Raw genomic sequence first — 22,982 nt, forward strand, 5'->3', positions numbered from 1 at the left:
GCGGCCGGGGCCGGGGCCGGGGCGCGGGGGGCGGGCCGGGAGACCGGGGCGCGGCGCGGCTGTGCGGGAGACGCGCCGCGCCCTTCGTCTGGCTTCTGATGCTGCTTTTGTCCTGTGTTGTCACTGCCTTTGTGTCCTGCTCTTCTGGGGCACGTCCCAAGTAGCGGCCGGTAGTGGAAGGAGGATCCGTCCGCCCCCGAGATCAGGGGAGCGGGCGGTCATCCCCCGGCGCTTGGAGGAGCGGGGTGCGGCTCACGGTTAGGATCATGTCCCTGGACCCCACACTTCCTGAGGTGCGAGCGGGCGCAGCGAGCCCAACCTTCGGTTCCTCGAGGGACGAGCTTCGGGAGAGGGCCCCGCGGCGAGGGAGGGTCGCGCCCTGGCCCGGGCCGGGCCGGAGCCCTGTGATGCTGCATCGCCCCCCCCCCCCAGCACAGCCAGGCGCCCCCGAGCTGGAGGACCTGAGCGCCCCGCGGACGCCGCCGGAGCGCAGGACACGGTGAGTGGAGATCGTCCGGGGGGCGCGTCGCGGCGTCCCCGGGGCGTGAGCTGACCCGCACCGTGCGTTTTTCCTGCCTTAGGCTTTGCTGCCGCGCTCCCGGGCTTGGCGAGACCCACAGCCGGAGGGCTTGTCCTGGCAGGAGGCCACGCTGTCGTCGCATCCTGGATGGTGTGGGACCCGCGGCTGCAGACCGCCGAGGACGCGGGCCCCTCGCTGGCGGGCCGCGCAGGATGAGACTGGGAGTGGGGCCTGGCTGGGGTGCGCGGGAGGGCGCTCTCTGCGTCTCTGGCGCAGAGAGCTGGCCCTGAGCGCTGCCGCAGCCAGGGGACCCAAGACCAGGGTGTGGGGTATCCGTCATTAGCCAGAATTCCCGCGGAAAACGATGGGGGTTGTCATCTCAGCCAGAAAAGCCCTAAGACGGAAGCCCACCTTGCGAGTTCCTCACCTACCCGCCATCCCTTTTTTGCTCATGAATGTCAAAGTCCTCAACTCAGCGCTCTCCTGTGTGATCTGGAAATGTCTGTCTTACCTCTGAGGAAATAAATCCCTTTTTCAGTCTCCCGGATACTGAGTTCTCGCTTAATTTGGGGCCAAACCGTGGGCCTGCCGAGCTTCCCAGTCTGCTGCGTTTCACTCCATAATCCTCAGAGCATCCCTCCTGTCCCTCCCAAACAGGTGTGTCCCATCATCAGCCTTCCCAGCCTTTCCCTCCACTAAACAGCCACATGGACTATTCTCCGCATCGGGCTCCCGGGACATGCCAGCGTCCAGGTCCGCTCCCTCCCTGTGGGTCTGTGACTGTCCCCTGTGACTTCACCAGCGCCCCTCAGATTGGGTCCCCTTCTGCTCCCATTATCAAGATGCTTCTGCCCCAGTATGGTCCCCCAACTAAGATCTAGAATCCCCCCCCCATTCACCCAGCTGGTGTCTTTATAAGCTCAGCGTAATCCAATACCAGAGCCTTGTCGCTTCCCAGTCCTGTGCTCCGGTGACCCACACCACCGCAGTGCTCAGTGTCGTCTCTCTGCATTTCGCTTCAGTGCTGCAAATAGGATGCCCACCGTTCGCCGCAGTCAGCCTGTGCCTTACACCCCCGGTTTACTAAAATGGTGGCACTGTTCCCCAAAATTAAGTCTCCAAGTTACCCGCAGTAGGTACCTCTCACTGGTTTTCCTGCCTTCGGTCTTAGATATTGGATCTCCTACTGACTTTATTATTGACTAACCCCTGAGTCCCAGTAGGGAGCTCTGTGTTCTCCAGGCAGCCCCACTGTTCCCGTCCACCCATCTCGTAGAATGTCAGTAGAATGTCGACAGTCCTTCAGGGACGACTCAGGATATGATCCCCCAGTACTCTCCCCTCCACTCATGCCCGGAGAGTAGGATCTCCCACCATTCCCAGAACAAGCGTCCCCTGTTCCTCAATCTACACCTCCACGTCCTACCCCAAACTCCACTCTCCCCTTCCCTTTGCCTCTACAGCCTGAATGTAGGCTCCAGTATTTTCCTGAATATCCAGTCCCATTTGGCTCCCTTATTTCAGGATTCAGGATTCACTGTGTGGCTCCCCCAACACTAGGACTACCACTGCCTCTCCGATAAGGTGCTCCAGGCTTCCCTAACATTCTCCACATCACTGCTGTCCTTCGTACTAAACTGTCCCCATCCCCGGACTGAATTGCTTTCTTCCCATACACCCATATTCTCCCCCTATAAGTCCTCCCTTTCTCCATACCCTGAAATTCCTGAAGCACCTGAAATTTCCCATATCTCCTTGAAATTCCTGATTCCACTAGGCTCCGTTGGTAGCTTGGCCCATGTTTTTTAACCAATATTAAAATTCTATTCTCCCACCATCCATGTGTACTTTCCGCGTCCCTTTATGCCTGACCTGGCCAGTTTCCTCTTACACAGTTCAAATATCCCATATCCCCTGCACTGCCTACCTACTTTCATGGTTGCTGCTTCTCTCCATGGAGCTCTCAACTGTCCTCCAACTTCTGGGCTTCCGATGGAAGGTTCCATAGTCTCGAATATCCAGCCTCTCCACTCAAGTACGAATGGGCTATCTTTTTGGGGTTCAATCGTCATAAACAAATGGGTCCATTTGGGGGAAACTTTGGCCACGTTGCTCAAGAATGAAATCTGGAGAGCGTCCTCCTGACCAGGCTGGGGTCACGCACCCACCTTTGGCCAGAAGGCGGAAGAGCTAACTTGACATGCAGCCCCGTGGAGATAGGATGCGCTAGGAAAGAAGATTTCCCAACGGAAACTGAAGTCACCACGACCACGGAGGGTGGGCCGGCAAAAATCACGAGACATCCGGTAACGCGACTCTCAACAGATCACAACTGACGGCGGGAGAGACTACTGTTGTGGGCAACTTGTCCTATGACACGCTGAGCCGTCGGGGGTGGGTAGGCACGTGGAGGCAGTGACTCGAACAGTGGTTTCCGGATACCATGGGACAGTAGGAAGTTTATGTTGGGGGACACAGTGGGAATTGAGCCGTAATCGGGAGAAGAAATTGATCCGTTTTTTTAAGTGTTTCATTTTTTCTTGGGTACCTAGCGCTGGAGATAGTTATTATTAGTAAGACAGCTAGAACCCTGAACTCCATGGAGCCTGCTGCGTTAATAACGGAACTTACGGTGTGACAGGGTGGATGCCTTACCTGGCCTGAAGGCTCTCGACCCCGTGAGGAGTTTCTTTTATTTTCCCCATTTTGCAGATGAGGAAACAGACATGGGGGAAGTGATCTGGCCAAGGTCGCAAGACCTGTGAAGGACGAGATGACCCCAGGCATTGTTTCTGGAGTGTGTCGTCTCATTGTTCTTAGAGCATCGTTGAGATAGAATTCACATGCCACAGATCTAATGCATTTAGAATCAATATTAGGATATGTCGTTACCCTGAAAGGAAACCCTCCCTTCACCCCTTACCCATCTCCCTCCAACCATGGCCGCCCGCCCCTATCCCTAGGCAAACCCTAATCGACCTCCTGTCTCTGTGGCTTTGCCTGGTCTGCACATCCCCTGTAAATGGGGTCCTGCGGCATGTGGTCCTTTGTGACTGGCTCCTTTCACGTAGCACGACGTCTTAGCAACGTGTGGCGATGCCTCATTTCTATTGCTAAGTGATACTCCCTGTACGGGTAGACCGAGTAGTCCGGGTAGACCATATTTTACGCATCCGGATGGATACCTTGTGTTCAGTTGGGTTGTTTCCCTTTTTGGTTACTGCGACGGCTGTGAACGTTCACGTACAATGTTGTGTGTGCGGACACGGGTTTTCATTCCTCTAGGAGTGGCATTACTGATTCACAGGGCAACTGGGTGTTCAGCCATTCAGGAAACCGCGAGACTGTTTCCCAAAGTGGCTGCGCCGTTTACATTCTCACCGGAATCGCAGCGGGGTTCCGCGTTCTCTACCGCGTTGACAAAATGTATCTTTTCCTTTTTTAAGTCATAACCTCAGTGTGTGTGAAGTGGAGTCCCTTTGTCGCTTTGATTTGCATTTTCCTGACGGCAATGACATCCAGCGTCTTCTCCTGTGCTTGCCAGCTGTCTACCTTCGAAGAAGCATCTAGTCAGGTCTTCTACTCATTTTTTAAATCATGACATTTGAAAAAATGCAAAAGAAAAAAAAAGTTGGGGGGCACCTGCCTGCGTCAGACTCTTGATCTCAGGGTCATGAGTTCGAGCCCATGTTGGGTGTAGAGATTACTTAAATAAACCATGTCCCTCCCAAAATCAAAAACATAAAACTGGGCCATTTGTCTTGAATTCTGGGAGTTCTTTATGTATTCTGAATAAAGCCCATCATGAGGAATTATTTGCAAAATGGTTCTCCCATTCTGCGGTCTGCCTTTTAACTTTTGGGACGGTGTCTTCGACATGCCAGGGGTGTTTTAAATCTTGATGATGTCCTTTATCCATTTTTTTCCCTTTGTTTTTTGTGTTTGGGGCATCTAAGAAGTTACTGCCTAATTCAAGGTCACGAAGAGTTAAGCCTGGGTTTTCTCCCAGTTCTATAGTGTGAGCACTTACGTTCAGATCTTTGATCCGTTCAGGGTGTGTTTTTGTACGTGGTGTGAGGTAGGGACCCAACTTCAAACACCAACGGCCAACAGGGTATGTAATGCAACCTCCAAGAGGCAGGGACTTGGAAAGCCTCCTCATACCACCATGCTGGGCCCAAAACCGTGGGGGCAAAAACTCCTTCGTTCGGGGCCTCCCCATGTGTCTCTTCACCTGGCCGTTGAATCGCGTATCCTTTGAGGTAAACCGGTGGTCTAAGGGGCACACAGGTCACAAAACTCGGGAGACCTGTGTGCCCCTCCAGCAAATAACGGAGCCCCAGGGACGGGGCCAGGGGAACCTGGGATGGACAGCCAGGTGGACGGAAGCCCAGGTTAGTGACCAGGACTTGCGACAGGCATCTGAAGAGCAGGGCAGCCGTGCTGGACTGCGCCCGGACCTGGTGAATCTGTTATGGCCAGGTAGGTAGGGTCAGGATCGAGTCAAACTTCAGCACACGCAGACGTCATGGGGAGCCTTCCCCTAACCCCCCTTACACACATGACGACTGAGTGCAGACCCTCCTCCACAGAGGTCCCCTATAGTCCTATTTCTAGAAGGTTGGGAGTTGTAGGAGTGGTGACAATACTGACCCCATCGCTGCGCCTCCCTCTTGTTCAGTTCAAGTGATGACCTCTCTTCGGGCCACGTGTTCCGGGTCCCTCGGAGAATAACCCACAGACCTTGGAAACGCCCACCAAGGGCAGGACGAGGAGAGGTTCCCTCTGGCCTCCCTGGACTCTGTTAGGGATAACGGAGTCCTTCCCCGTCCACATGGACGGAGCCACAAGAGCTCATTCAAGGTTAGCAGGAGGTCAACAAGGAGGTGGCTACAAGGTCTTTGAGGTGCCTGTGGACCCTGTGATCTAACTGCAGTGCCTTCTGCGGGTCCCCTCGCTCCGCAAAAACCTGCAGACGGGTGGGCCGGACTTGGTGGAGAGTAACTGAGCCGCGGGAGGGTCGACCACCCCTCCTCCAGCAGTGCGTTCCCCTGAATAAAACTGTTAACGTATGGGGTCGCCTGACCTGTTCTCTGATCTCAAAGGGCCCTCTCGGTTTGGGGGATACCCGACTGCCCCTTCCCCACCTTCTAACCACAGTCATATTGGCTCTTTGCTTTGCGTTGGCGCCGTGCCCAACTCTCAACCCACCGGCCGCCTGGCCCTGCGGCAGCAGGACGGGGGAACACACTGGGGGACAGGCGCAACAGTGAGAGAGAATAAATACCAGGGGAAGTGTGGGACCAGGCATCTGGGGAACCTGAAGGTTGGTTTTGCGAAGTCAGAGGCTCTAACGCAGGAGAGAGTGAGAAACTCAGTGAGAGGGAGGCTGGATGGGAACGGGACCATGAAGCCCAGCGGGTAACCTGGGGCTTATTATCCTTTTTTCTGAATTTCTGAGGGAGGAGTTTAATTATCAGAGGGTAATGGGGCCAAGTAGATTGATTTGTTCCTGCTGACGACACTACTACGACAAAACAGTACCAACATGCCCGGTTACTAAGTACCCGCTCGACGTGAAACGAACTCCTGAGATTTTTGGGCGTTTTCTTAAGCCAGGTGTGGAGCCTGATGCGAGGCTCGATCTCACGACCCTGAGATCGAGACCTGAGCTGAAATCAGGAGTTGCACGCTTAAGCGACTGAACTCCTGAGTTCTAAACACTGCGGACTCCACCCTCCTGTCCAGACTGTGTCCAGATTCTAAGTGCATTCGGGCAAACCATATTATTACAGCTATGAGGCCAACCGGGCGTCAGCAGTTGCTTCCTTAGTAAGGACCAACCTCCTTCTGAGTTCGAGTATGCGAACATCTTAGCTTCATCAGGTCTATTTTTTTTTAAGAGTTTATTTTTTTTATTTGACAGGCAGAGGTCACAAGCCGGCAGAGAAGCAGGGGGGGGGGGGGAGCAGGCTCCCCGCGGAGCAGAGAGCCCGATGTGGGGCTCGATCCCAGGACCCTGAGATCATGACCTGAGCCAAAGGCAGAGGCTTTACCCACTGAGCCCCCCAGGCGCCCCTTAATCAGGTCTATGAGTTAACATGTAACAAACCTCGTGAGTTGAGAGAAGGGAAATGCATTCCTCCCTGCCCTGGAGGCCAGAGGTCCCAAACAGGGCCGTCAGTCCCCGGGGAGGTGCTCCCACCTGCCTCTGCGGTCACCCTGCCCCCTCCTCTTCTGTCTCCAACCTCCCTCTGCCTTTCTCTAGTGAAGACACTGGCCACTGGATTTTGGGCCCATCCAGATAATTCAGGATGCTCCCCCATCTCTAGATCCTCAATTATTCCTGCGAAAGACTTTTTTCCAAGTGAAGTATCATGACAGGTTCCAGGAATCAGGACCTGGACATTCCTTTGGGGAAATCACCATTTAACCCTCTATACTTGATTTTTTTAATCAATTATTTTACCTGAGATCGAGAGAGTGCACAGGTGCACACAGGAGCGGGAGAATCTTCGGGCAAACTTCACACGGAGCGCTGAGCCCAACACAGGGCTCGGTCCCATGACTGTGAGCTCATGTGAGTCAAAATCGAGCTGCACGCTTCGCCGACTGAGCCACCCAGGCACCCTTCTACACAAGGAGATTTTAAATAAGCCACAAACATGGGCAGCCTGGCGGCTCAGTCGACAGAACATGCGACTCTTGGTCTTGGGGTCGTGAGTTCAAACCCCACCTTGGGCCCTGAGCTTACTTAAAATAATAGAAAACCGAAAACCAAAGCCTTTAAAACACATGTATTTCATGTACAGGATTGGAAAAAAGGGTCTTTCATAATAAACACATTCCAGGTAAACACAGGCACCTTAAATCTATGAATATTTGATCGCAAACATTAATGTCCCGAGTTACTCTCCGGCATAAAGGAGAAGTCTGAATCCCGTTCTTTAGGAAGACACGGAGGGCAAAGTCTAAGAGCGGGCACCGCTGTTCACGCTTTCTCTGGGGGACGTACGGACTGATTGCACGCGGTGTCACATGGATTCACTTCAGCAGAAAACACGAGACTCCACCAAATTTAAGTGCAAGGCAGCTAAAACCTCCCTACTGTGGGGACTAAATATTTGGTGCTTAGGAGTATGAATAAATAACGTTAAAAACACTAGGTACAGGGGCAGATTCCAAAACTCACTGAAGTATGAACAAAATGAATACATGCTTAGCGGTCGGTTCACATCAGCTTTGCCCTTGGCTCTGTTCCAGGCTTCCCCTCCTACCCCGGTGAGATCTGCCTCTTCTCCGTCCACGGCCGTCCCCCGCTGGGCTCCCAGATGCCAGATTGTTCCCCATCACAGAGAGGCTCCAGCTAAGGAACGAACTGAAGTTCTGTGCTCTTTACTAGAGATCACGGCTGCCATTCAACTTCCTTCTCTCCCGCAGCGGACGTCCCCGGGGAAGCCCCGCTCGCGGCCAAGGGCAGGCAGGCTGTGATGTGTCCTAGGGCAGTGGCTGGTCCATAACGAAGCCCCCAACTTTCCCTTTTTCTCATGTGATCGTATGCAAAGAGTAAGTTGAAAGGACCAAGGTCACAAAGGACCCGTGACCAACCAACAGCTTTACACACATCTCCGACCAGCCAGGGAGAGCCCTGCCTCTCCAGTCAAGGGGCCCAGCAAGTTGCTACTGGACCAGGGCTTCCGTCCCGCTGGCGAGAGGTCTCCAGGGAACAGACGCTCCAGAGATTAGTCCCCGACGGTGACAGCGACCTCAGCAGAGTGGACCAAGTCAGAGGGAGGTGTGGGGTAGGACAAAGAGCAAACAAAGGAAATCCCGTAACACGGACAGCTCACGAGAGTATCAGGATAGAAACCCTTGCTGTTCTGCTTTCGGATGAGCTCCTGTGCCTCCTGAGAAATTAAGATATTTTCATTCTTTTGCTTTCCCTTTCCACAGTGTCCCTGATGGTCTGGAGTTTTCTGGAGTTCTGGACCAGGAACGCCAAGCTCTCCCTAAAGTCACTAGTCCCCTGATCTCTGCCGGCGTTGTCAAGCTCATCAAAGAAAGCCAATGTCTGTTTAAGTTTGGCCTGAACGACTTTTTGTTCCTCTAATTCTGCAAGGAGGGCCTGCTTAGCGCCGACTTCAGTCTTATACCTCTCTTGCAGCTGCTCGATTTCTTCCTGGAGAAGCTGGAATTCTTCCTCGGTACAAGGATGCATCTCCTGAGGCTTATCTTCCGGAAGCAGGACGTGCGGGGGGATGCGCAGGACCAGCTGCAAACACAGCTGCTCCATTCTGCCAAAAAGGTTATCGAAACGGCCTTTCATGAAGCCAAGAAACTTCTCCGTGCATTTACGAATCTGGACGGGGCTGATCTCACAGCCCGGCGTGTCGGCCACCTTCTTCAGGATAACCTGCTCGACGGCCTGCATCACTTCGAACAGGTAGTCCTGAAACGCGATGTAGATTCTGAGCATGCAGGTCTGCGGCGTGAAGCCGAAGAACTGGGCCTCGTAGGCCATCGGGTCCACGGACATCTTCGCTCCCTCCACGGGCCTGTTTGACTATGAATAATCTGCCAACGTAAAAAGAAAAAAAACCCTTTTCGGTGAGAGATCATTTGATGAGAGTGACATATCCCACCAGAGAGCCAGGAAGCCAGGAAATACAACCCAAGGAGCGAGCATGTCCTGAAGCCCGCCGCTGCCCGCCCTCCTCGTCCACAACACGACGCGAGCTCTCTGAGGCTCTTTCCTGCACTTCTCATTAACGCAGGCTCTGGCCCAGGGCTCCGTCTCCTGAACTCCGCTATCGTCCTGGACCACTTTCACACTCAGACGGACGGCCTAGGCAATGCCCGAGACACAGTGGCCTCCGCCTCCACTCCTCCAGCCACCCGGCCCCTCTCCCCACGTGCCCCTGAGCACAGCCTTCCATGCTATTCCGCCAGCCCCTCTCCGCGTGCTCCCGACTTCACTTCCTCCCACTCCCCTGTGCCCTCCTTCAGGATCGAGTTCGAACTCCTTGAACATGGCTTCCACGGGCCTCTGTCACCAGCCGCTGTCTCCCTCCTCAAGGCTCCTCAAGGACCACGGACATACAGCGCAGAGTTCATTCATCCTATCTTCCTCTCCCATCTTTCATCACCCATAGGAACCCTCTCCAGTGTTTCAACAGGAGCCTTTTCAATCCACCTTAATTCATCTTGGATAAGTTTTAGGTAGCTTTTTTTTTTTTAAATTTTATTTATTTGACACAGAGAGAGAGAGACTGCATGTGCACACAAGCAGGCAGAGCGGCAGAGAAAGGGAGAGCCCAAAGCGGGGCTTGGTCCCAGGACCCTGGGATCACGACTGAGCTGAAGGCATGCCCATCCCTGTGACCGACACCTGGTTTGCTGTCAGCACCCTGCTACCAAACGCCATGCTGTACGGAACACCCTCCCGCAACGCCTCCTGGGGGACCTGCGGGTAATTCACATCGGCAAGTAACTGCTGGGCCACGGAGTTTCCTCACACGTGACTCCTCACTAAATACTGTGCAGAGTTCTCCAGAACATCTGGGGAGAGGCAGGGTAGGCTGACTGACACTCCCCCGTGCAGTTCACGAAAACTTCTCATGTCTTTGTCAACACCGGGTATGGTTCCGCATTCCAATTCTTGCCTGTCTGGTAGGAGGGAAGTTGTTCTACGGAGTTGCTTTTTGAAAATGAGAACCGGGGCTCCTGGGTGGCTCAGTTGGTTGACTGCCCAACTCTTCACTTCGGCTCAGGTCGTGATCTCGGGGTCCTGAGATCGAGCCCCATGCTGGGCTCCACGGTGGGTGTGGAGCCTGCTGAAGATGCTCTCCCTTCCTCTGCCCCCTCCCCGCCAACCCTGCGTGCGCTCAAGCACTCTCTCTTAAAAAAATATTAAGTCGTGAGAAATTATTTATAAAAGAGAAAAAGAAAGAAACCCAAAACCATACATGTACCCCACACACAGGCTGGACACAGAGGGCTGAACATACACTCTCCCCTTCCCACCTATCCTGCTGCTTACATCAGCATGACTTCCCTTTTCTGGGAAACCCGAGTATTTTCACCGTTCAAAGGGATCGACTCTTCAATGAGAAGCATCCATAACACAGACCGTAAGATTCTGAAACCCCTGCCTCACTTGTTTCTACCAACCCCGGACTGTGAGTGGAGGACCCCCACCCAATCCTAATCAAGCCCCACAAATGGAAAGATTCTGCTCAATCCACACTTGGGATCCTCAGACAGGTCCCGTCTTGCCCTCCACCCCCAGAGACTGCCAAAGCTGCCTGGAGGTGTGCAATTCGCGCAGCAGGGCTCGCTCAGTGGGCTGTGGGCATGATAGCTGGGGGGCAGGCAGCACCTTTATTCTTCTCGAACTCCTCTCCACACCCAGCCTCGGGCTGTCACTCATGACCCCACAGGAAGAGTGGCAGGCGCCCCCAAGTAAAGGTATTTTAACGTGGGTCTCTGATCCCCGGTGAGGCTGCGCACCACCTCCTCCTGCACAGGAGCTCCTCGGGCTTCTCCCTCCGTGAGGCGCCCACGGGCACCCCTGCGAAAGCCCGCTCTCCCAGCCTTTACTCGGGTCCTCCCTTATCCGCCCCGATGGTCGCTCCCAAACCCTAAATGCTTCCTTGGAACCGCGCCAGTCAAGTCTGACACTGCCCGCCGGACCGAGCTACCCCCCCCCCCCGTGATGTTCTCGCTCCTTCAAGGAAAGACGCTGGGGCCGAGCATCCTCCGAAGCCCGGAGCGACCCAGCTGCTCTGAGCTCCCGCAAAACCTCCCTCTCCCCAGCTCCCTCCCCCGCAGCGGCTTCCCCTCCCCAGGGCACCTCCCCCCAGCTCCCCACCTCCAGCGTCTCCGCCCTCCAGGGCCTTTCCGCACCCCCCCAGGATACCCCCACCAGCGCCTCCCCAGCCCCGGACACCGACCCCGCTCTCCGCCGGGACGCCCGCCACAGCCACGCCGGGCGGGGACCACTTCCGGCGCGCCGCGCGCTCCCGTCGGCCCCCGCGGCCCCGCGGCATGCCGGGAGCTCGGGGAAGGCGGCGCGCGGCCCGGCCGGCGGGCGCCCGGCGACGCTGCCGAGCGCAGTCCCTGCCCTCCCCGCTGCTCGGAGGAGGCGATGCGGCCCCGCGGCCCTTACCCGAGCGGGGGGCGAGGGCGACGAAGCCGATCGCGCACCGCCTTCCCGCCGCCTCCTTTAAGCCACCGCCGGCCGCTGCGGAGAGGCGGCCCCGCCGGCCGCCCGGATGCCGCCCGATTCCGGCCTCGGCGAACGGGGGCCCGGGCGGGACGCCGTCGTGCTCCTGATTGGCCGGCGGCGGGGGCCGCCTCGCTCAGACGCGGAGGGGCCGGGCGGGAAGGCCAGCTGTGGCCGGCGCGGATTGGCGCACGGATCCGGGACTTCCACGCCTCTCCCCGACGTCGCCGGGCTGGTGGGCGGGGCGGCGGGGCGGGGCCCCGCGGAGGCGCCACTCGCGATTGGCCGGCGCGCCGTCCCCCGGGCTGCGGCGGTTGGCGGCCGGCCGGTGCGCGGCGCTGATTGGGCGGCAGCGCGCTCTGGCCCCGCCCGCCGCCGGGGCGGCGCGGCGGAAGGGGAAGTGGGGGGGCGGCGGCGGTGGGGAAGATGGCGTACCAGAGCCTGCGGCTGGAGTACCTGCAGATCCCGCCGGTCAGCCGCGCCTACACCACCGCCTGCGTGCTCACCACCGCCGCCGTGGTGAGCGGCGCGCCGCCCTCTCGCCCGCGCCGCGCCGGCCGGGGCCTCGGAGGCTGGGGTTCGGGCCGCGGGGGAGCCCCGAGGGGCAGGTCTCCGGGGCGGGTGGGGGCGTGCGGGGCGCCCGCCGGGGTCCCGGCAGCCGAGGAGGCGGTGCCGCCCGGCAGCGGTGCGGGGCCGGGGCCGCGGGCGGCTTCCGAGAGCGGAGGGCCGGACCGGCGCGGGCGGGGCCGTGGGAGCCGCCCACCCGGGAAGCGGGTCTGGAAGGCGGGGCGGGCAGGGGCCGCGCTGACCAGCGGGCAGTCCGCTCGGCGAGGACCCGGCGCGGGGGGGCGGAGGGCTCGGGCTGCCGGGAGGGAAGAGCCCCGGAGAGGAGCGCGGGCCTGACGGCGCGGGGTCCGCGGGCTCGGTTCTGCGGGGCTTCGGGTGGGGGCCGGGCGGGGACACGTGCGTGGCGGCCGCTCCTGCTGCCCCGGGGCCAGGGTCGGCCTCGAGCCCCGCAGCACGGAGCAGAGGTGAGTCTCGTGTCCGGCGGACGGAGTGCGGAAACGGCAGCGCCTGCGCACAGTCCTTTCCCGGCCTGCCCGCCCGAGAAGAAGGGGTCCGGCCCCGCCTTCTGCTGAGGACGGCGCGGTGTCGTGTGTGGCCGGGTTTGCCTGAAGGAGCCCTTTTTCCTTTCCAGCAGCTGGAGCTGATCACACCGTTTCAGCTGTACTTCAACCCCGAGTTGATCTTCAAACACTTTCAGGTACGGGCCGTCACCTCCGCACCCCGTGTTCCGGTCCTTAAGCTTTTCCTCGTGCTTTCTGCTGGCCGATCCTTCCATATGGGACCAGCAGGTTCCGCGGGAACGTCTGATTGTGGGGGAGGGGTGGTAAAGATGGGATCGTGCATCCTGGTTGGGCCTCAGATCACCGAGGAAACGTCGCCGAGAGTCAGATTCCTCGTCATGCATCGGAACCACAGTCACCCACCGCAAGAATTAAGACTCTGTATTTTGTTTGTAAAATTCCCTACGTGGTTTTGATTAGATGTATCTGGTTCCCGTATGTGGAAATTAGTGGTTCGGGGTTAACACCGTAGTATGAGAGGACACTGACCAGCCCAGGGAGAGCCTCAGAGGATGCCCACGCCGTCCGCTCACCAGCTCGGTGCTATCACCCAGGTCCGGTTCAGAAACCCAGCTCTCTCAGTGCTTTCAGACTGCTCTGTCTTCCCGGGATCAGCCCGAAGACGGGCTCCTGAAACTACATGCGAGTTCACTGGATCTGAGTAGGAGCTACTCCTTCCATGTAGTTAGAATGCTCACAGAACGCTGTTTTGCCCCTCCGGGACGATCAGGTAGCCTGTGGCTGCGGTGGGGGAAGGACCAAGAGTCAGTAATTTTCCTGTGCACTTGGTGTTCCCTCTGTCTCGAATGCGTGTCCCTCGCTCTACACCCACCAAGCCCCAGCTCTCGTGTGGCCTCCCAGACTGACCCTGCTCCGTGTCCCCAGGGTATCCCGAAATACTTCCTTCAGAGCCTCTCCCTTCTTTCTTGTACTTACTGAGCTGCTTCTCCGCTCCTTAAGCTGGGGACTCTCAAATCCTGGAGGCAGTTCGTATGTAGAACTGAATTACGTCCCCTCCGTTGCCAATGCCGAAGGATCGAATGCTGCACGAGGCAGTCCCCGGGACTCTTGTCACCTCCTCCGTCCTTCGCCACTCCCTGGCCTCTGCTGGGCGCCGAAGCTGCATCCGAGCTTTGCTTCCTGTTAACATGCTGGACTCGATTTTGTCCGGGTTACACTCTTGATGACACCAGATACCCACATTTGGAGCCGGGTGTCCCAGGCTTGGATTCAGTCTCCCTGTACACGTTCCCCTGGGCAGGCCATTTTCATGCTCTCCAGTTATCCCCGTTTCCTCCTGTGTGACATGGGATTGGGACCACCAGTCCCATGTCTCACAGGGTTACTGAGCTCCCACATTGTAGATCGTGCTAAAACATTTTAAAATGGGAAGCTCTCTCCCATTGTGAGTAGTTGTTTTTATTGGGGGTGTGGGTGGGTTGGGTGGGGAAAAGCGTACCAGGGTTTCCAACAAGAAAAAGAGTGTCATTGTATCTGCCAATTAGACTAATTGTTAGAGCATTAGATCTTTACTTACAGGGAGTTGGCTCTTCTACTCAGACTAGAACCTGAGTGTTTGTTCTAGAATCACTCTCTCCTCTGGCTGTTTCTTACAGACTAACACCGAAGCATTTCCTGGCGGTTTATGTGAGGTCTCTGGAGTTTCTCTCTGGTTCCCAAGACTGCCCACTAGATTATAACACTGTACACACGAAAGCATCGGCTTCTGTTCTGCAAATGAACATCGTCTCTCCATCCAACTTTCCCCTTAATTTTCCTGACCATATGGTATAGGTTTTGTTTTGTTTTGTTTTAAAGACGACGACAGTTTCAAGCATTCTGTCCTGTTGCCCTTGCAGATCAACCGTCGCAACCCTGGGAAATGTCTTCTGTCTTAATGTGGAAATGTTGCCTGGCACATTTTACTTAATCTGGCTTATCTCGATTTTTTTTTTTCTTTTAACAGATATGGAGGCTAATCACCAATTTCTTATTTTTCGGTCCAGTGGGATTCAATTTTTTATTTAACATGATTTTTCTGTATCCTTTATTAAGTGGGGTCAGCATAAAACCCGGCGGTCTGCGTCGGGAATACAGTGTCAGTTGAAACTACCGATGCTGCTTGTGCTCCTCTCGTAACGGTGACTTCCGGGTACTGCCTTCGTGGTACAGACTGGCCGGTCGGAAAGTCCTATTTTGAGGGTGTTCGTTGGTTCCCGTTTGTTCTAATGGGAGGCGTTCACCCAAAGAGTGATTACACTTCTGCCCGTAAATCCCATACAAATCCCATCAAGGGAGAGAAGTGGATTCGTTGAGGCCTGTTTGCAGCATAGTATCAGCAGGGACCCAGGGACAGTGGTAAGTCCCAGAGTGTTGCTACGGGTCTGGGAGTCCTGCAGCGGCTTCTTGGGGACTGGAAATGTGAGCTCTCCCTGGATCTTGGTTGCGGGTTCTACTGGCTGGAAAGACAGTGCCGTGTGTCTACCCGGCCGGCCACGTGCTCCTTGTTGAAAGAGGGGGCGGGGGTGCCCTGGACAGGTGCTAATTGGGCCCCTGAACGGGGATCCTTCCTGTACCCGACTGCCTGGATTGAGAGGGGAGTTACAGCCCAGCGTGCAGGAGACTGGGCCTTGTCGGGGTGATGGGACCCCTGCCTGACGGATTCCTGTGTGATACGCCATCCTGGTAAGTTTCTAATAATGAGATCTTTTCCTCATGATACGTCTTTATTAACTGAGGTGTAGAAAGGCCGAGTCTGCTTGGCCGGCCGAAGCAGACGGTCAGGCAAGACCTCTTGCCGGGCGCGTCTTCCGAGTTAGCTTGTGAAACAGCAAAGTGGCTCAGATCGTGGCGGTGCTGAGCTTGGAGCAGACGACGAGCTTTGAAAAGGTTCCGTTAAGTGCCCGCAAGCACACGTGTGTGGCCTCGGGCTTCGCTCCCCAGCCGGGAGCGGTGTGTGCCACAGGCGGTGCTGGTCTTCCCTGCGCCTGAAATGCCGGGTGGCAGGGACGTCCCGACGCTACCCCTCGTGGACGCGCTCGCAGAACCAAAGGCTTGGCTGCGTACGGCTGACGCGGCGGCCGAGCGCACTGCGGCCGTATGTTAAACTTGACCTTTTTCCCACTTGTGTGCTTACCGTTTTCTTAACTTGGAACTTAAGATACCGCTACTGTCGAATGCTAGAAGAAGGCTCATTCAGAGGTCGGACGGCAGACTTTGTATTTATGTTCCTTTTTGGTGGATTCTTAATGACTGTATCCTTCAACAAGTAGAGGAACGCCTTCTGTGTTGCTAAAGCCTCTGCCTGCCCTCCACGGTCTGCTGGACGCGCTCAGCACACACACAGAGCGGCCCTCCAGACCGTAGCTGCGGGCACGGCGGGATCGCGTGGCGTCCTCTCTCTGAGCACGTCTGAGCCGTGGGGTGGGCGAGCCAGAGGGGCGTTTAGCCCGGGTGGGTGACTGTTAACTGCTTCAGGTACGGGATTGTCCGTGCGTGTACCTTTCTTTTTTTAAGAGCGTTTGTTGTGGGTGGAGGGAGGGAGAGAGAATCCCAAGCAGGCTCCACGCCCAGCGAGCACCCCAGCACGGGGCTCGATCTCATGACCCTGAGATCATGACCTGAGCCAGAACGGAGTCTGACGCTTATCAGATTGAGCGACCCGGGCACCCCTCGATACGTGTACTCTGAAACTAACTTGGTAAGACATTTATTTGGTCGCTATCAAAGCTGGTAAATTACTGTAATTTAGATTTGAACGTAGTCCGGTCTGACAAGATGATTGGGATCTAGCTGGTTTTACTCACCTCTTAAAGGTGCTAATGGTGAGTGAAATTTAATGTAATTATTGACCAAGGAATTAACATAATTTCTAAATAGTCAAGAACTTCCTGGAAACAGAATCTTCATGGGAAGCAGCTACTGTCCAGATGTTTTGGCCTCTGCTGATGTTTGCCTGGTTGCTCTGGGTAATCATTTCCGGGGTTTCTCTCTAAAGATGAACGACTGTGAGACTTGGCCACCTCAGGCCTCTGCTAGATCACAGCCTCTCGTTTTCTTCCCTCGCTGTACACCTGTGATGTGGAGATCTTCCTTAACGCCGTCCGCTAGCTGTTCGGTCTGTTCGTGAGCTTGGTTTTCCTGGGCCAGGCCTTCACGATCATGCTCGTCTACGTGTGGAGCCGGAGGAACCCCTACGTCCGCATGAACTTCTTCGGCCTTCTCAACTTCCAGGCCCCCTTTCTGCCCTGGGTGCTCATGGGCTTTTCCTTGCTGCTGGGGAACTCGATCATTGTGGACCTCTTGGGTAAGAGTCTTCCTTGCAACTTCCTGTACCACTTCCCGTGTGAGCTTACTTTGCTCCTGGTTTCCACATCCGGCACTCCACTAGGCTGTCTCAGGGTCATGTAGCAGTTGTAGGTTCAGAGGCTACAGTGTTTAATTTTGAGTCGTTGTATGGACATGTCTTCCTAAACGTGTGGACTTTGTGTTGGCAGGTGCACCTGCAGTCAGAATTTTCATCCTCTCCTCGTTCTTTGTTTCTGGGCGACTCTAGGCATTGCGGTCGGACACATATATTTTTTCCTGGAAGACGTATTTCCCAATCAGCCTGGTGGAATCAGAATCCTGAAAACACCATCTATTTTGTGAGTATCCGATGCCGGGTTACGCGTTCTTGGCAGATGATGCGGGGCAGGCTCCGTGGTCTGTTTTCTTGCGGGGCTCCCAGCACTCTGGCGCTCGGGTCAGCGTTTGCAGATCGAGCCCCAGGCTGCGGTGGTGGGTTGGGCTTGGGTCGGAGCAGATGGTGCCAGACTCGTGCAGAAGCGAGCTCCACGAGCCTGGGGCGTCCCGAGGGTGACGTCCCGGGGCGGAGCCTGCTGGGTTCCCGGAGAGCCACTGTCGGAGCTCCCAGGGCCCGGGCGGCGGAACGGGCCACACCGACCCCAAGGAGGTTTCTGGTGGTGGGACTGCTGGCCTTCCAGGGAACGGGGGAGGGGAGCTAAGCCGTGAGGCAGCCTGGGGAACCGGGGTGTGTAGGCCGGCCTACTGACCGGCCGTGCGACGTGAGAGTCCGTCTCTGTCTCGCCCCTCCCTTTCCTGAGAGGGGAGCTTTGGTCTGTGGGACCTCTTTCTCCAGAGAGTTGTGTCCTTGAGACCTGCCACAGTTAGGAGTAAAATGTGAGTTTTTGCATAAAATGTTGGCTGTCAAATAGTTAAGCAAAGCAGAAAACCCGGTCCTCCAGAGCCCCCCCACTTAGCGGGACGCTGGCGGTCACCGTGGCCCTTTCCACACATGCTCTCCCCTCTCTTCCTGCGTGGGGGCTAAATTTTTTAAAATGCTCTATCGTAATCTCCTTTTCGGTGTAAGTCATAATCCTTTTTCCGTGACGAATGTCCTGCGGAGCTGTAGCAGCTACGTGGTCCCGCGTGGCAGGACACTAGCACCGTGGGCCCCTCCCTTACCCACAGCGCCGGCGCTGGCGTCCCCGGGTGTTGCGCGTCCGTGACCGCGCAGGGCGCGCTCCCGGAAGTAGGACCGCCGCGCTGTTCATCAACAAGTGGCCGTGGGGACTGGGTGATGCTTCTCCCGGCCACGTGGAGCGTCCCATTCCCTGCGGCCTTGTCCAACGGGGGAGGATGGTTTATTTTTTCCCGGGGTGATAGCTGGAAGATTCTGTCTCGTTTCTGTGGGTTTGTTTTTTACGATTTTACTTTATTTTGGAAACCGTTTCAGACTCAAAGAAAAAACTACAAATCCTCCAAAGGACTTTTTCTTTCTTAGGTGTGTGAAAGTAAACTGTCGATCAGATCCCCTGTGATCCCCGCCCCCGCCCCCCGCCCCAATGAATGTGGATTTTCTCTGAAGAAGGACATTCCCCTACATAGTCACAATCAGGAGAAACCTGAGTCCACAGACCCAAGCCACTCCTGGCCGTTGTTCCAGGAAACGCTCTTGCCGGGAGAGCCGGGCTCAGACCCAGTGTCACACTGACATGTCACGCCTCTTGGGTCCCTGCCGGGTTGGACGAGCTCCAGAGTCTTTCCTTGACGTCACCGCACTGACGCTTCTGTGGACTCTCGGCCTGCCTCCCGGGCTTGTCTCGTGTCCCTCACATTCAGCTTCAGGTCACACGTCTTTGGCAGGAGTGTCAGAGAAGGGACCCCGCGTCCTTCTCCCCACGGCTGTCCACGGTAGATTTCCGTGCGCTCATTGGTCACGGTGGCGGCAGCCACTCTGATGACTCAGTGAAGGTCAATCATGAAGCTGCCTTTGTTCCCCTGGTGATTGTTCTGGGGAAGGCACCCGGCCTCGGCCAGCCGCCCTCTCCTGATCCTAGATCGTGAGTGAGTTGCGGCCGTCGTTATCGTTGTTGCTTTGGTATTCGTGTGGCCCCAGATCTGGACAATAGGAACCCCTTCACACCGGTGTCTAATTATTGTCAGCATGGCCCATTACTTTTTTTCTCTTTATTGCCAAGTAATTTATTATTTTTATTATTTTTATTATTTTATTATTTTATTATAATTTTATTATAATAGTAATTTATATAATTTATATAATAAAAAATAATAATAATTTATTATTTTCTGGCCAGACAAGATCTCCTAGGCTCATCCTCTGCTCTCCCTGACGTGGTCTTAGAATCGGCCGTTTCTGCAAGAGCCCTGGTTCCTTTCTCGTGGGGACCGGGGGAGCGGAAGCCGCGGCGCGGGTGCTGGACGAGCTCACACTCGTGCAGCCCCTGTGCCCGGAGCCCGACCGGGACTGGAGCAGGGGAGGCCCGCCACGCACTGCAGACCTGTGTGTTTTTTAAAAACGTGGGGTTACTGACATGCTCAGCTCTAGGACAACTTCATGTGATACATTCTAGGTGGGGTTTTTTTTCTCTCTGTTTTTTCTCTAATATTTTATCATAAAAATTTCCAAACTCACAGAAAAGTGGGGAAAATTACATGGTGGTGCCATTTACCCACCACACAGGTTCTGTGCTTTATATTTTACTATTCTTGCCTTTTGTACGTCTGTCCATGCCTCCATCCGTCTCTCCGTGCCGGTATCCTTCGTGCTCTGAGTACCTGTGGTGTGTGACACGGACTGGGGTCTTCTGATTTCTCTAGAGCAGAACACGCACCACAGGCGTGTCAGCTGACGGTTTCCATACGTGAACCGACCCTTGGGCCCCAGACTCCTCTCGGGACAGGATTAGCCTCCCCAGAAGGTCCCGACCTGCGGCTCCCTGTTGGTCCTGCGCCGTCCCCCAGGGAGCGATGGCCGGACTGGTTATGTGGCTGCGAGATGAGCCCTGCCTGCCCCTCCCGGCGTCGGGAGCGGAGTCCTCCAGGGCGCGCGGAGGTGCTCCTCGCCGTCCAGCCGCTTCCGGCCAGGGCAGCTGTCTGCCATCCGCCAGGGCTGCGCGTGGCGGGGGTCTGTTCCCCAGCTGGGGTGGTGTCCAGCAGATGGATGTAGCACCTCCTTGTTTTCCCTGACACCGAGGGATCTGACCCCGTGGTCATTACTCTCTCTACCTACTTAGTGCCCCGCGTGTGGAACCAGCCTCTTGTCCCGCCAGCCCCCCGCTTAGACGCGTTCTCCTCCTGCACTGCCTGCATGGCCCGTGCACGTGTGCTTCCCTGCAGCCCCGGGATGTCCCCCCGGTCCCCGGCCCGCTCGGGGCCACCGCGCCCCCACTTCCTTGCTCACCGCATTCTGTCCCGTGTGTGTTCGGGAAGTAGAGGCGACCCTGCTGTTGCACATGCTTTCTTTTCATCATCACAAAAGCGGACGCATTCGTGTTTATTGGCCTTTGGATTTCCTTTCTGAGCTGCCTTCTACGACCTGTGTGTTTCTGCTGGTGCGTGTTTGTTTGCGTTGTTAGTTTGTAAGACTTCACCGAGCTCATGCTGGAGCACGGACGCGTTCTCTGACCCCACTATGACTTGGAAGCTTTCAGATACATTCTGCTTGGACCAGCTGTGGGCAGTGTCCAGTGTCGTGAGAAACAAGAGTTAGAAACAAAACGTCAGGGCACCTGGGTGACTCAGTGGGTTAAGCCTCTGCCTTCGGCTCGGGTCATGATCCTAGGATCCTGGGATCGAGCCCCACGTCGGGCTCTCTGCTCAGCAAGGATCCTGCTTCCCCCTCTCTCTCTGGCGGCCTCTCTGCCTACTTGTGATCTCTCTGTGTCAAATAAATAAATAAAATCTTAAAAAAAAAAAAATAAAATGCCAAGAGCGGATATTGTTTTAATGGTTCTTTAAGGACAACTTGAGTGACCGTCCTAACGAGATTGTAAAAGTCTTCTGGACACTGACCATCCTTTCCTGTGATATGCATTAATTTGTCTTAGAATGATTTGTGAGTTGTGTTAAGATCTACGTAACACGGACTGTGTCATGTTACGCATCTCAGGCGTGCAGTGTCGCAGCCCTAGTGTCCTGGCATGTTTCTGTGCCCGCCGTCCGTCCTTCCACCTCTTGATCCTGCAGAAGTGGAACTCTGTCCCCAGGACCTTTCTCCACTCCCCGCCCCCAGCCTTGGCTGGGACAGCGCCACTCTGGGTTCCTCGCACACGTGGGATCGCGCGGTATGGGTCCGGGTCTGGCCACGTGTTCTCAGGACTCACCCACGGGATGGCAGGTGTCAGAGCCTCCTTCCTTTCCAAGGCTGGATATTATCCCGTTGCGTGGACGGACCCTGTTCTCGATCCATCTGTCTCCCGGTGCGTACAGGGTGATACCCTGGTTGTGGGGAGACATCCATGGTAAATTTAGTGAAAATCAGGTTATAAAAAGAATAGTGTGATCTGACTCCCATAGAATCACACACAGGAAAGTTCTGGAAGAATGACGCCAACAGCCACCATGATTCTCTTTGGAGATTTAGAATGTTTGTATGTATTTTTTGTTTGCTCTACAACAAACATGTATTGCTTTTTGTTGTAAGAAAAATAAAAAGAAAAGTCAAGTCCTGGAGGTAAAGAGTTAATGTGAACATGACTGTGAACACCTTCCAGTGCGGTGGCTGGTTCCGGGGAGCAGGTGTCGCGTGTGTCCTTGAGGCGAAGCCCCGGGGTCCTTCCCAAGGTGACTCCGGCACTGAGCGTCTCTGTCGCCTGTCTTTCAGGAAGGCTATTTTCGATACGCCGGAGGAGGATCCAGATTACAACCCGCTGCCCGAGGAGCGGCCAGGAGGCTTCGCCTGGGGTGAGGGCCAGCGCCTCGGCGGTTAAAGCGACAGGTGCCAGCCACCAGCCCCGGCTGGCAAGGACTCGACGACCCGCCCATTGGGATTCTTTTATCCTTCGTGTTGCGAAAGTGTGGACGCTTTGGATGGCCTGGCAGGTTCTGACCCCAGAAGCACTTTACGGAATGGTACACTAACGGGTCCAGAATGCGCTCGGCGCGGCCGGCCAGCGGTCCCTTGCCGCTCCGGCCCTGGAAGTGTGATCTCTCGGGGCCAGTGCACCAGAGAAACAAATACCCAATGGCCTCTGGCCCCACGCCCCCGAGCACTTGAGTCCTGGGGTGCGAGGCAGAGCTCCTCCTCCTCCTCTTTGCTAGACGAGGCCGTGGGGTAAAAGGGAAGTTTCAGAGAAGACACAATAAAACTGAGTCGCATCTCTCACTGAACGCAAGCTTTGGTGTGTGATCTTTTAAGGGACGACCCGGGTTCTGGCCCTGCCTCGCAGGCCTGGGCTCACAGCAGCTCCGGGCCCGCCCGTCCCCGGCCTGCACAGCTTTCGGCAGGATGGCGTTCCAGGACAGAAGGATGTGGCCGGCGCGCCGTGGCTGTCCACACGTGTCACTCACGCAGCAGGCCAGCTCCAGCGGGAGGAAGAGGGGCCGGTGGCGTCTGCATAGCTTGCTTTCCTTCTGGGTTTTGCAAAACCGCAGGTTGTCGGATGAGGGGAAAACGGCAGGTAGGGTGGTTCTCGAATCAGCAGGAACTCCACTGAGGAGGGCCAGCTCCGGGCGCCCGTGGCACCCTAGCAACTCCGCTCCGCTTCTGCATTAAGAGCTCTGCAGGAGAAGCCACATCGTGGCCACCCTTTTGGAAGACCACAGAGAGATCGGTTTTAGACCTGGGGTGTTCACTTGGGGGCTAGAT

At 56.0% G+C, this 22,982-nt stretch overlaps 2 protein-coding genes across 4 annotated transcripts; one reads left to right on the top strand and one right to left on the bottom strand.

Moving 5' to 3' along the window:
- Positions 1-7,302: 7,302 nt before the first annotated feature.
- Positions 7,303-11,814, bottom strand: MIS12 (MIS12 kinetochore complex component). Of its 2 annotated transcripts, none has more exons than XM_080826389.1 (2): positions 11,688-11,814; positions 7,303-9,094 (listed from the first exon to the last, which is right to left on the bottom strand). In XM_080826389.1, the coding sequence occupies exon 2, from the start codon at positions 9,054-9,056 to the stop codon at positions 8,436-8,438; it is 621 nt and encodes a 206-aa protein (XP_080682515.1). In that variant the 5' UTR covers positions 9,057-9,094; positions 11,688-11,814; the 3' UTR covers positions 7,303-8,435. The 2 variants fall into 2 exon arrangements, with proteins under 2 accessions (XP_080682515.1, XP_080682516.1); XM_080826390.1 differs by lacking the exon at positions 11,688-11,814 and adding an exon at positions 11,473-11,516.
- A 291-nt stretch (positions 11,815-12,105) lies between these two features.
- DERL2 (derlin 2) lies at positions 12,106-22,504 on the top strand. 2 transcript variants are annotated; one of them, XM_080826388.1, is made up of 7 exons: positions 12,106-12,263; positions 12,946-13,008; positions 14,838-14,911; positions 16,032-16,125; positions 16,982-17,177; positions 17,427-17,517; positions 21,999-22,504. In XM_080826388.1, exons 1-7 carry the CDS (start codon positions 12,171-12,173, stop codon positions 22,102-22,104), a joined length of 717 nt encoding a protein of 238 aa, XP_080682514.1. In that variant the 5' UTR covers positions 12,106-12,170; the 3' UTR covers positions 22,105-22,504. The 2 variants fall into 2 exon arrangements, with proteins under 2 accessions (XP_080682514.1, XP_080682513.1); XM_080826387.1 differs by having other exon boundaries at positions 12,120-12,263; positions 12,943-13,008.
- Positions 22,505-22,982: the final 478 nt, after the last annotated feature.

The sequence above is a fragment of the Martes martes genome (genome assembly GCF_963455335.1).
Source record: "Martes martes genome assembly, chromosome: 16".
In the NCBI taxonomy this organism is placed as follows: Eukaryota; Metazoa; Chordata; class Mammalia; order Carnivora; family Mustelidae; genus Martes; species Martes martes.

Excerpts from the sequence above, each read along its gene's own strand:
- DERL2 (XM_080826387.1), top strand. The coding sequence starts at position 12,171 with ATGGCGTACCAGAGCCTGCGGCTGGAGTACCTGCAGATCCCGCCGGTC. Across the intron at positions 12,264-12,942 it reads TGCTCACCACCGCCGCCGTG|CAGCTGGAGCTGATCACACC; the intron begins GTGAGCGGCGCG and ends TTTCCTTTCCAG. Across the intron at positions 16,126-16,981 it reads TTGGTGGATTCTTAATGACT|CTGTTCGGTCTGTTCGTGAG; the intron begins GTATCCTTCAAC and ends GCCGTCCGCTAG.
- MIS12 (XM_080826389.1), bottom strand. The coding sequence starts at position 9,056 with ATGTCCGTGGACCCGATGGCCTACGAGGCCCAGTTCTTCGGCTTCACG.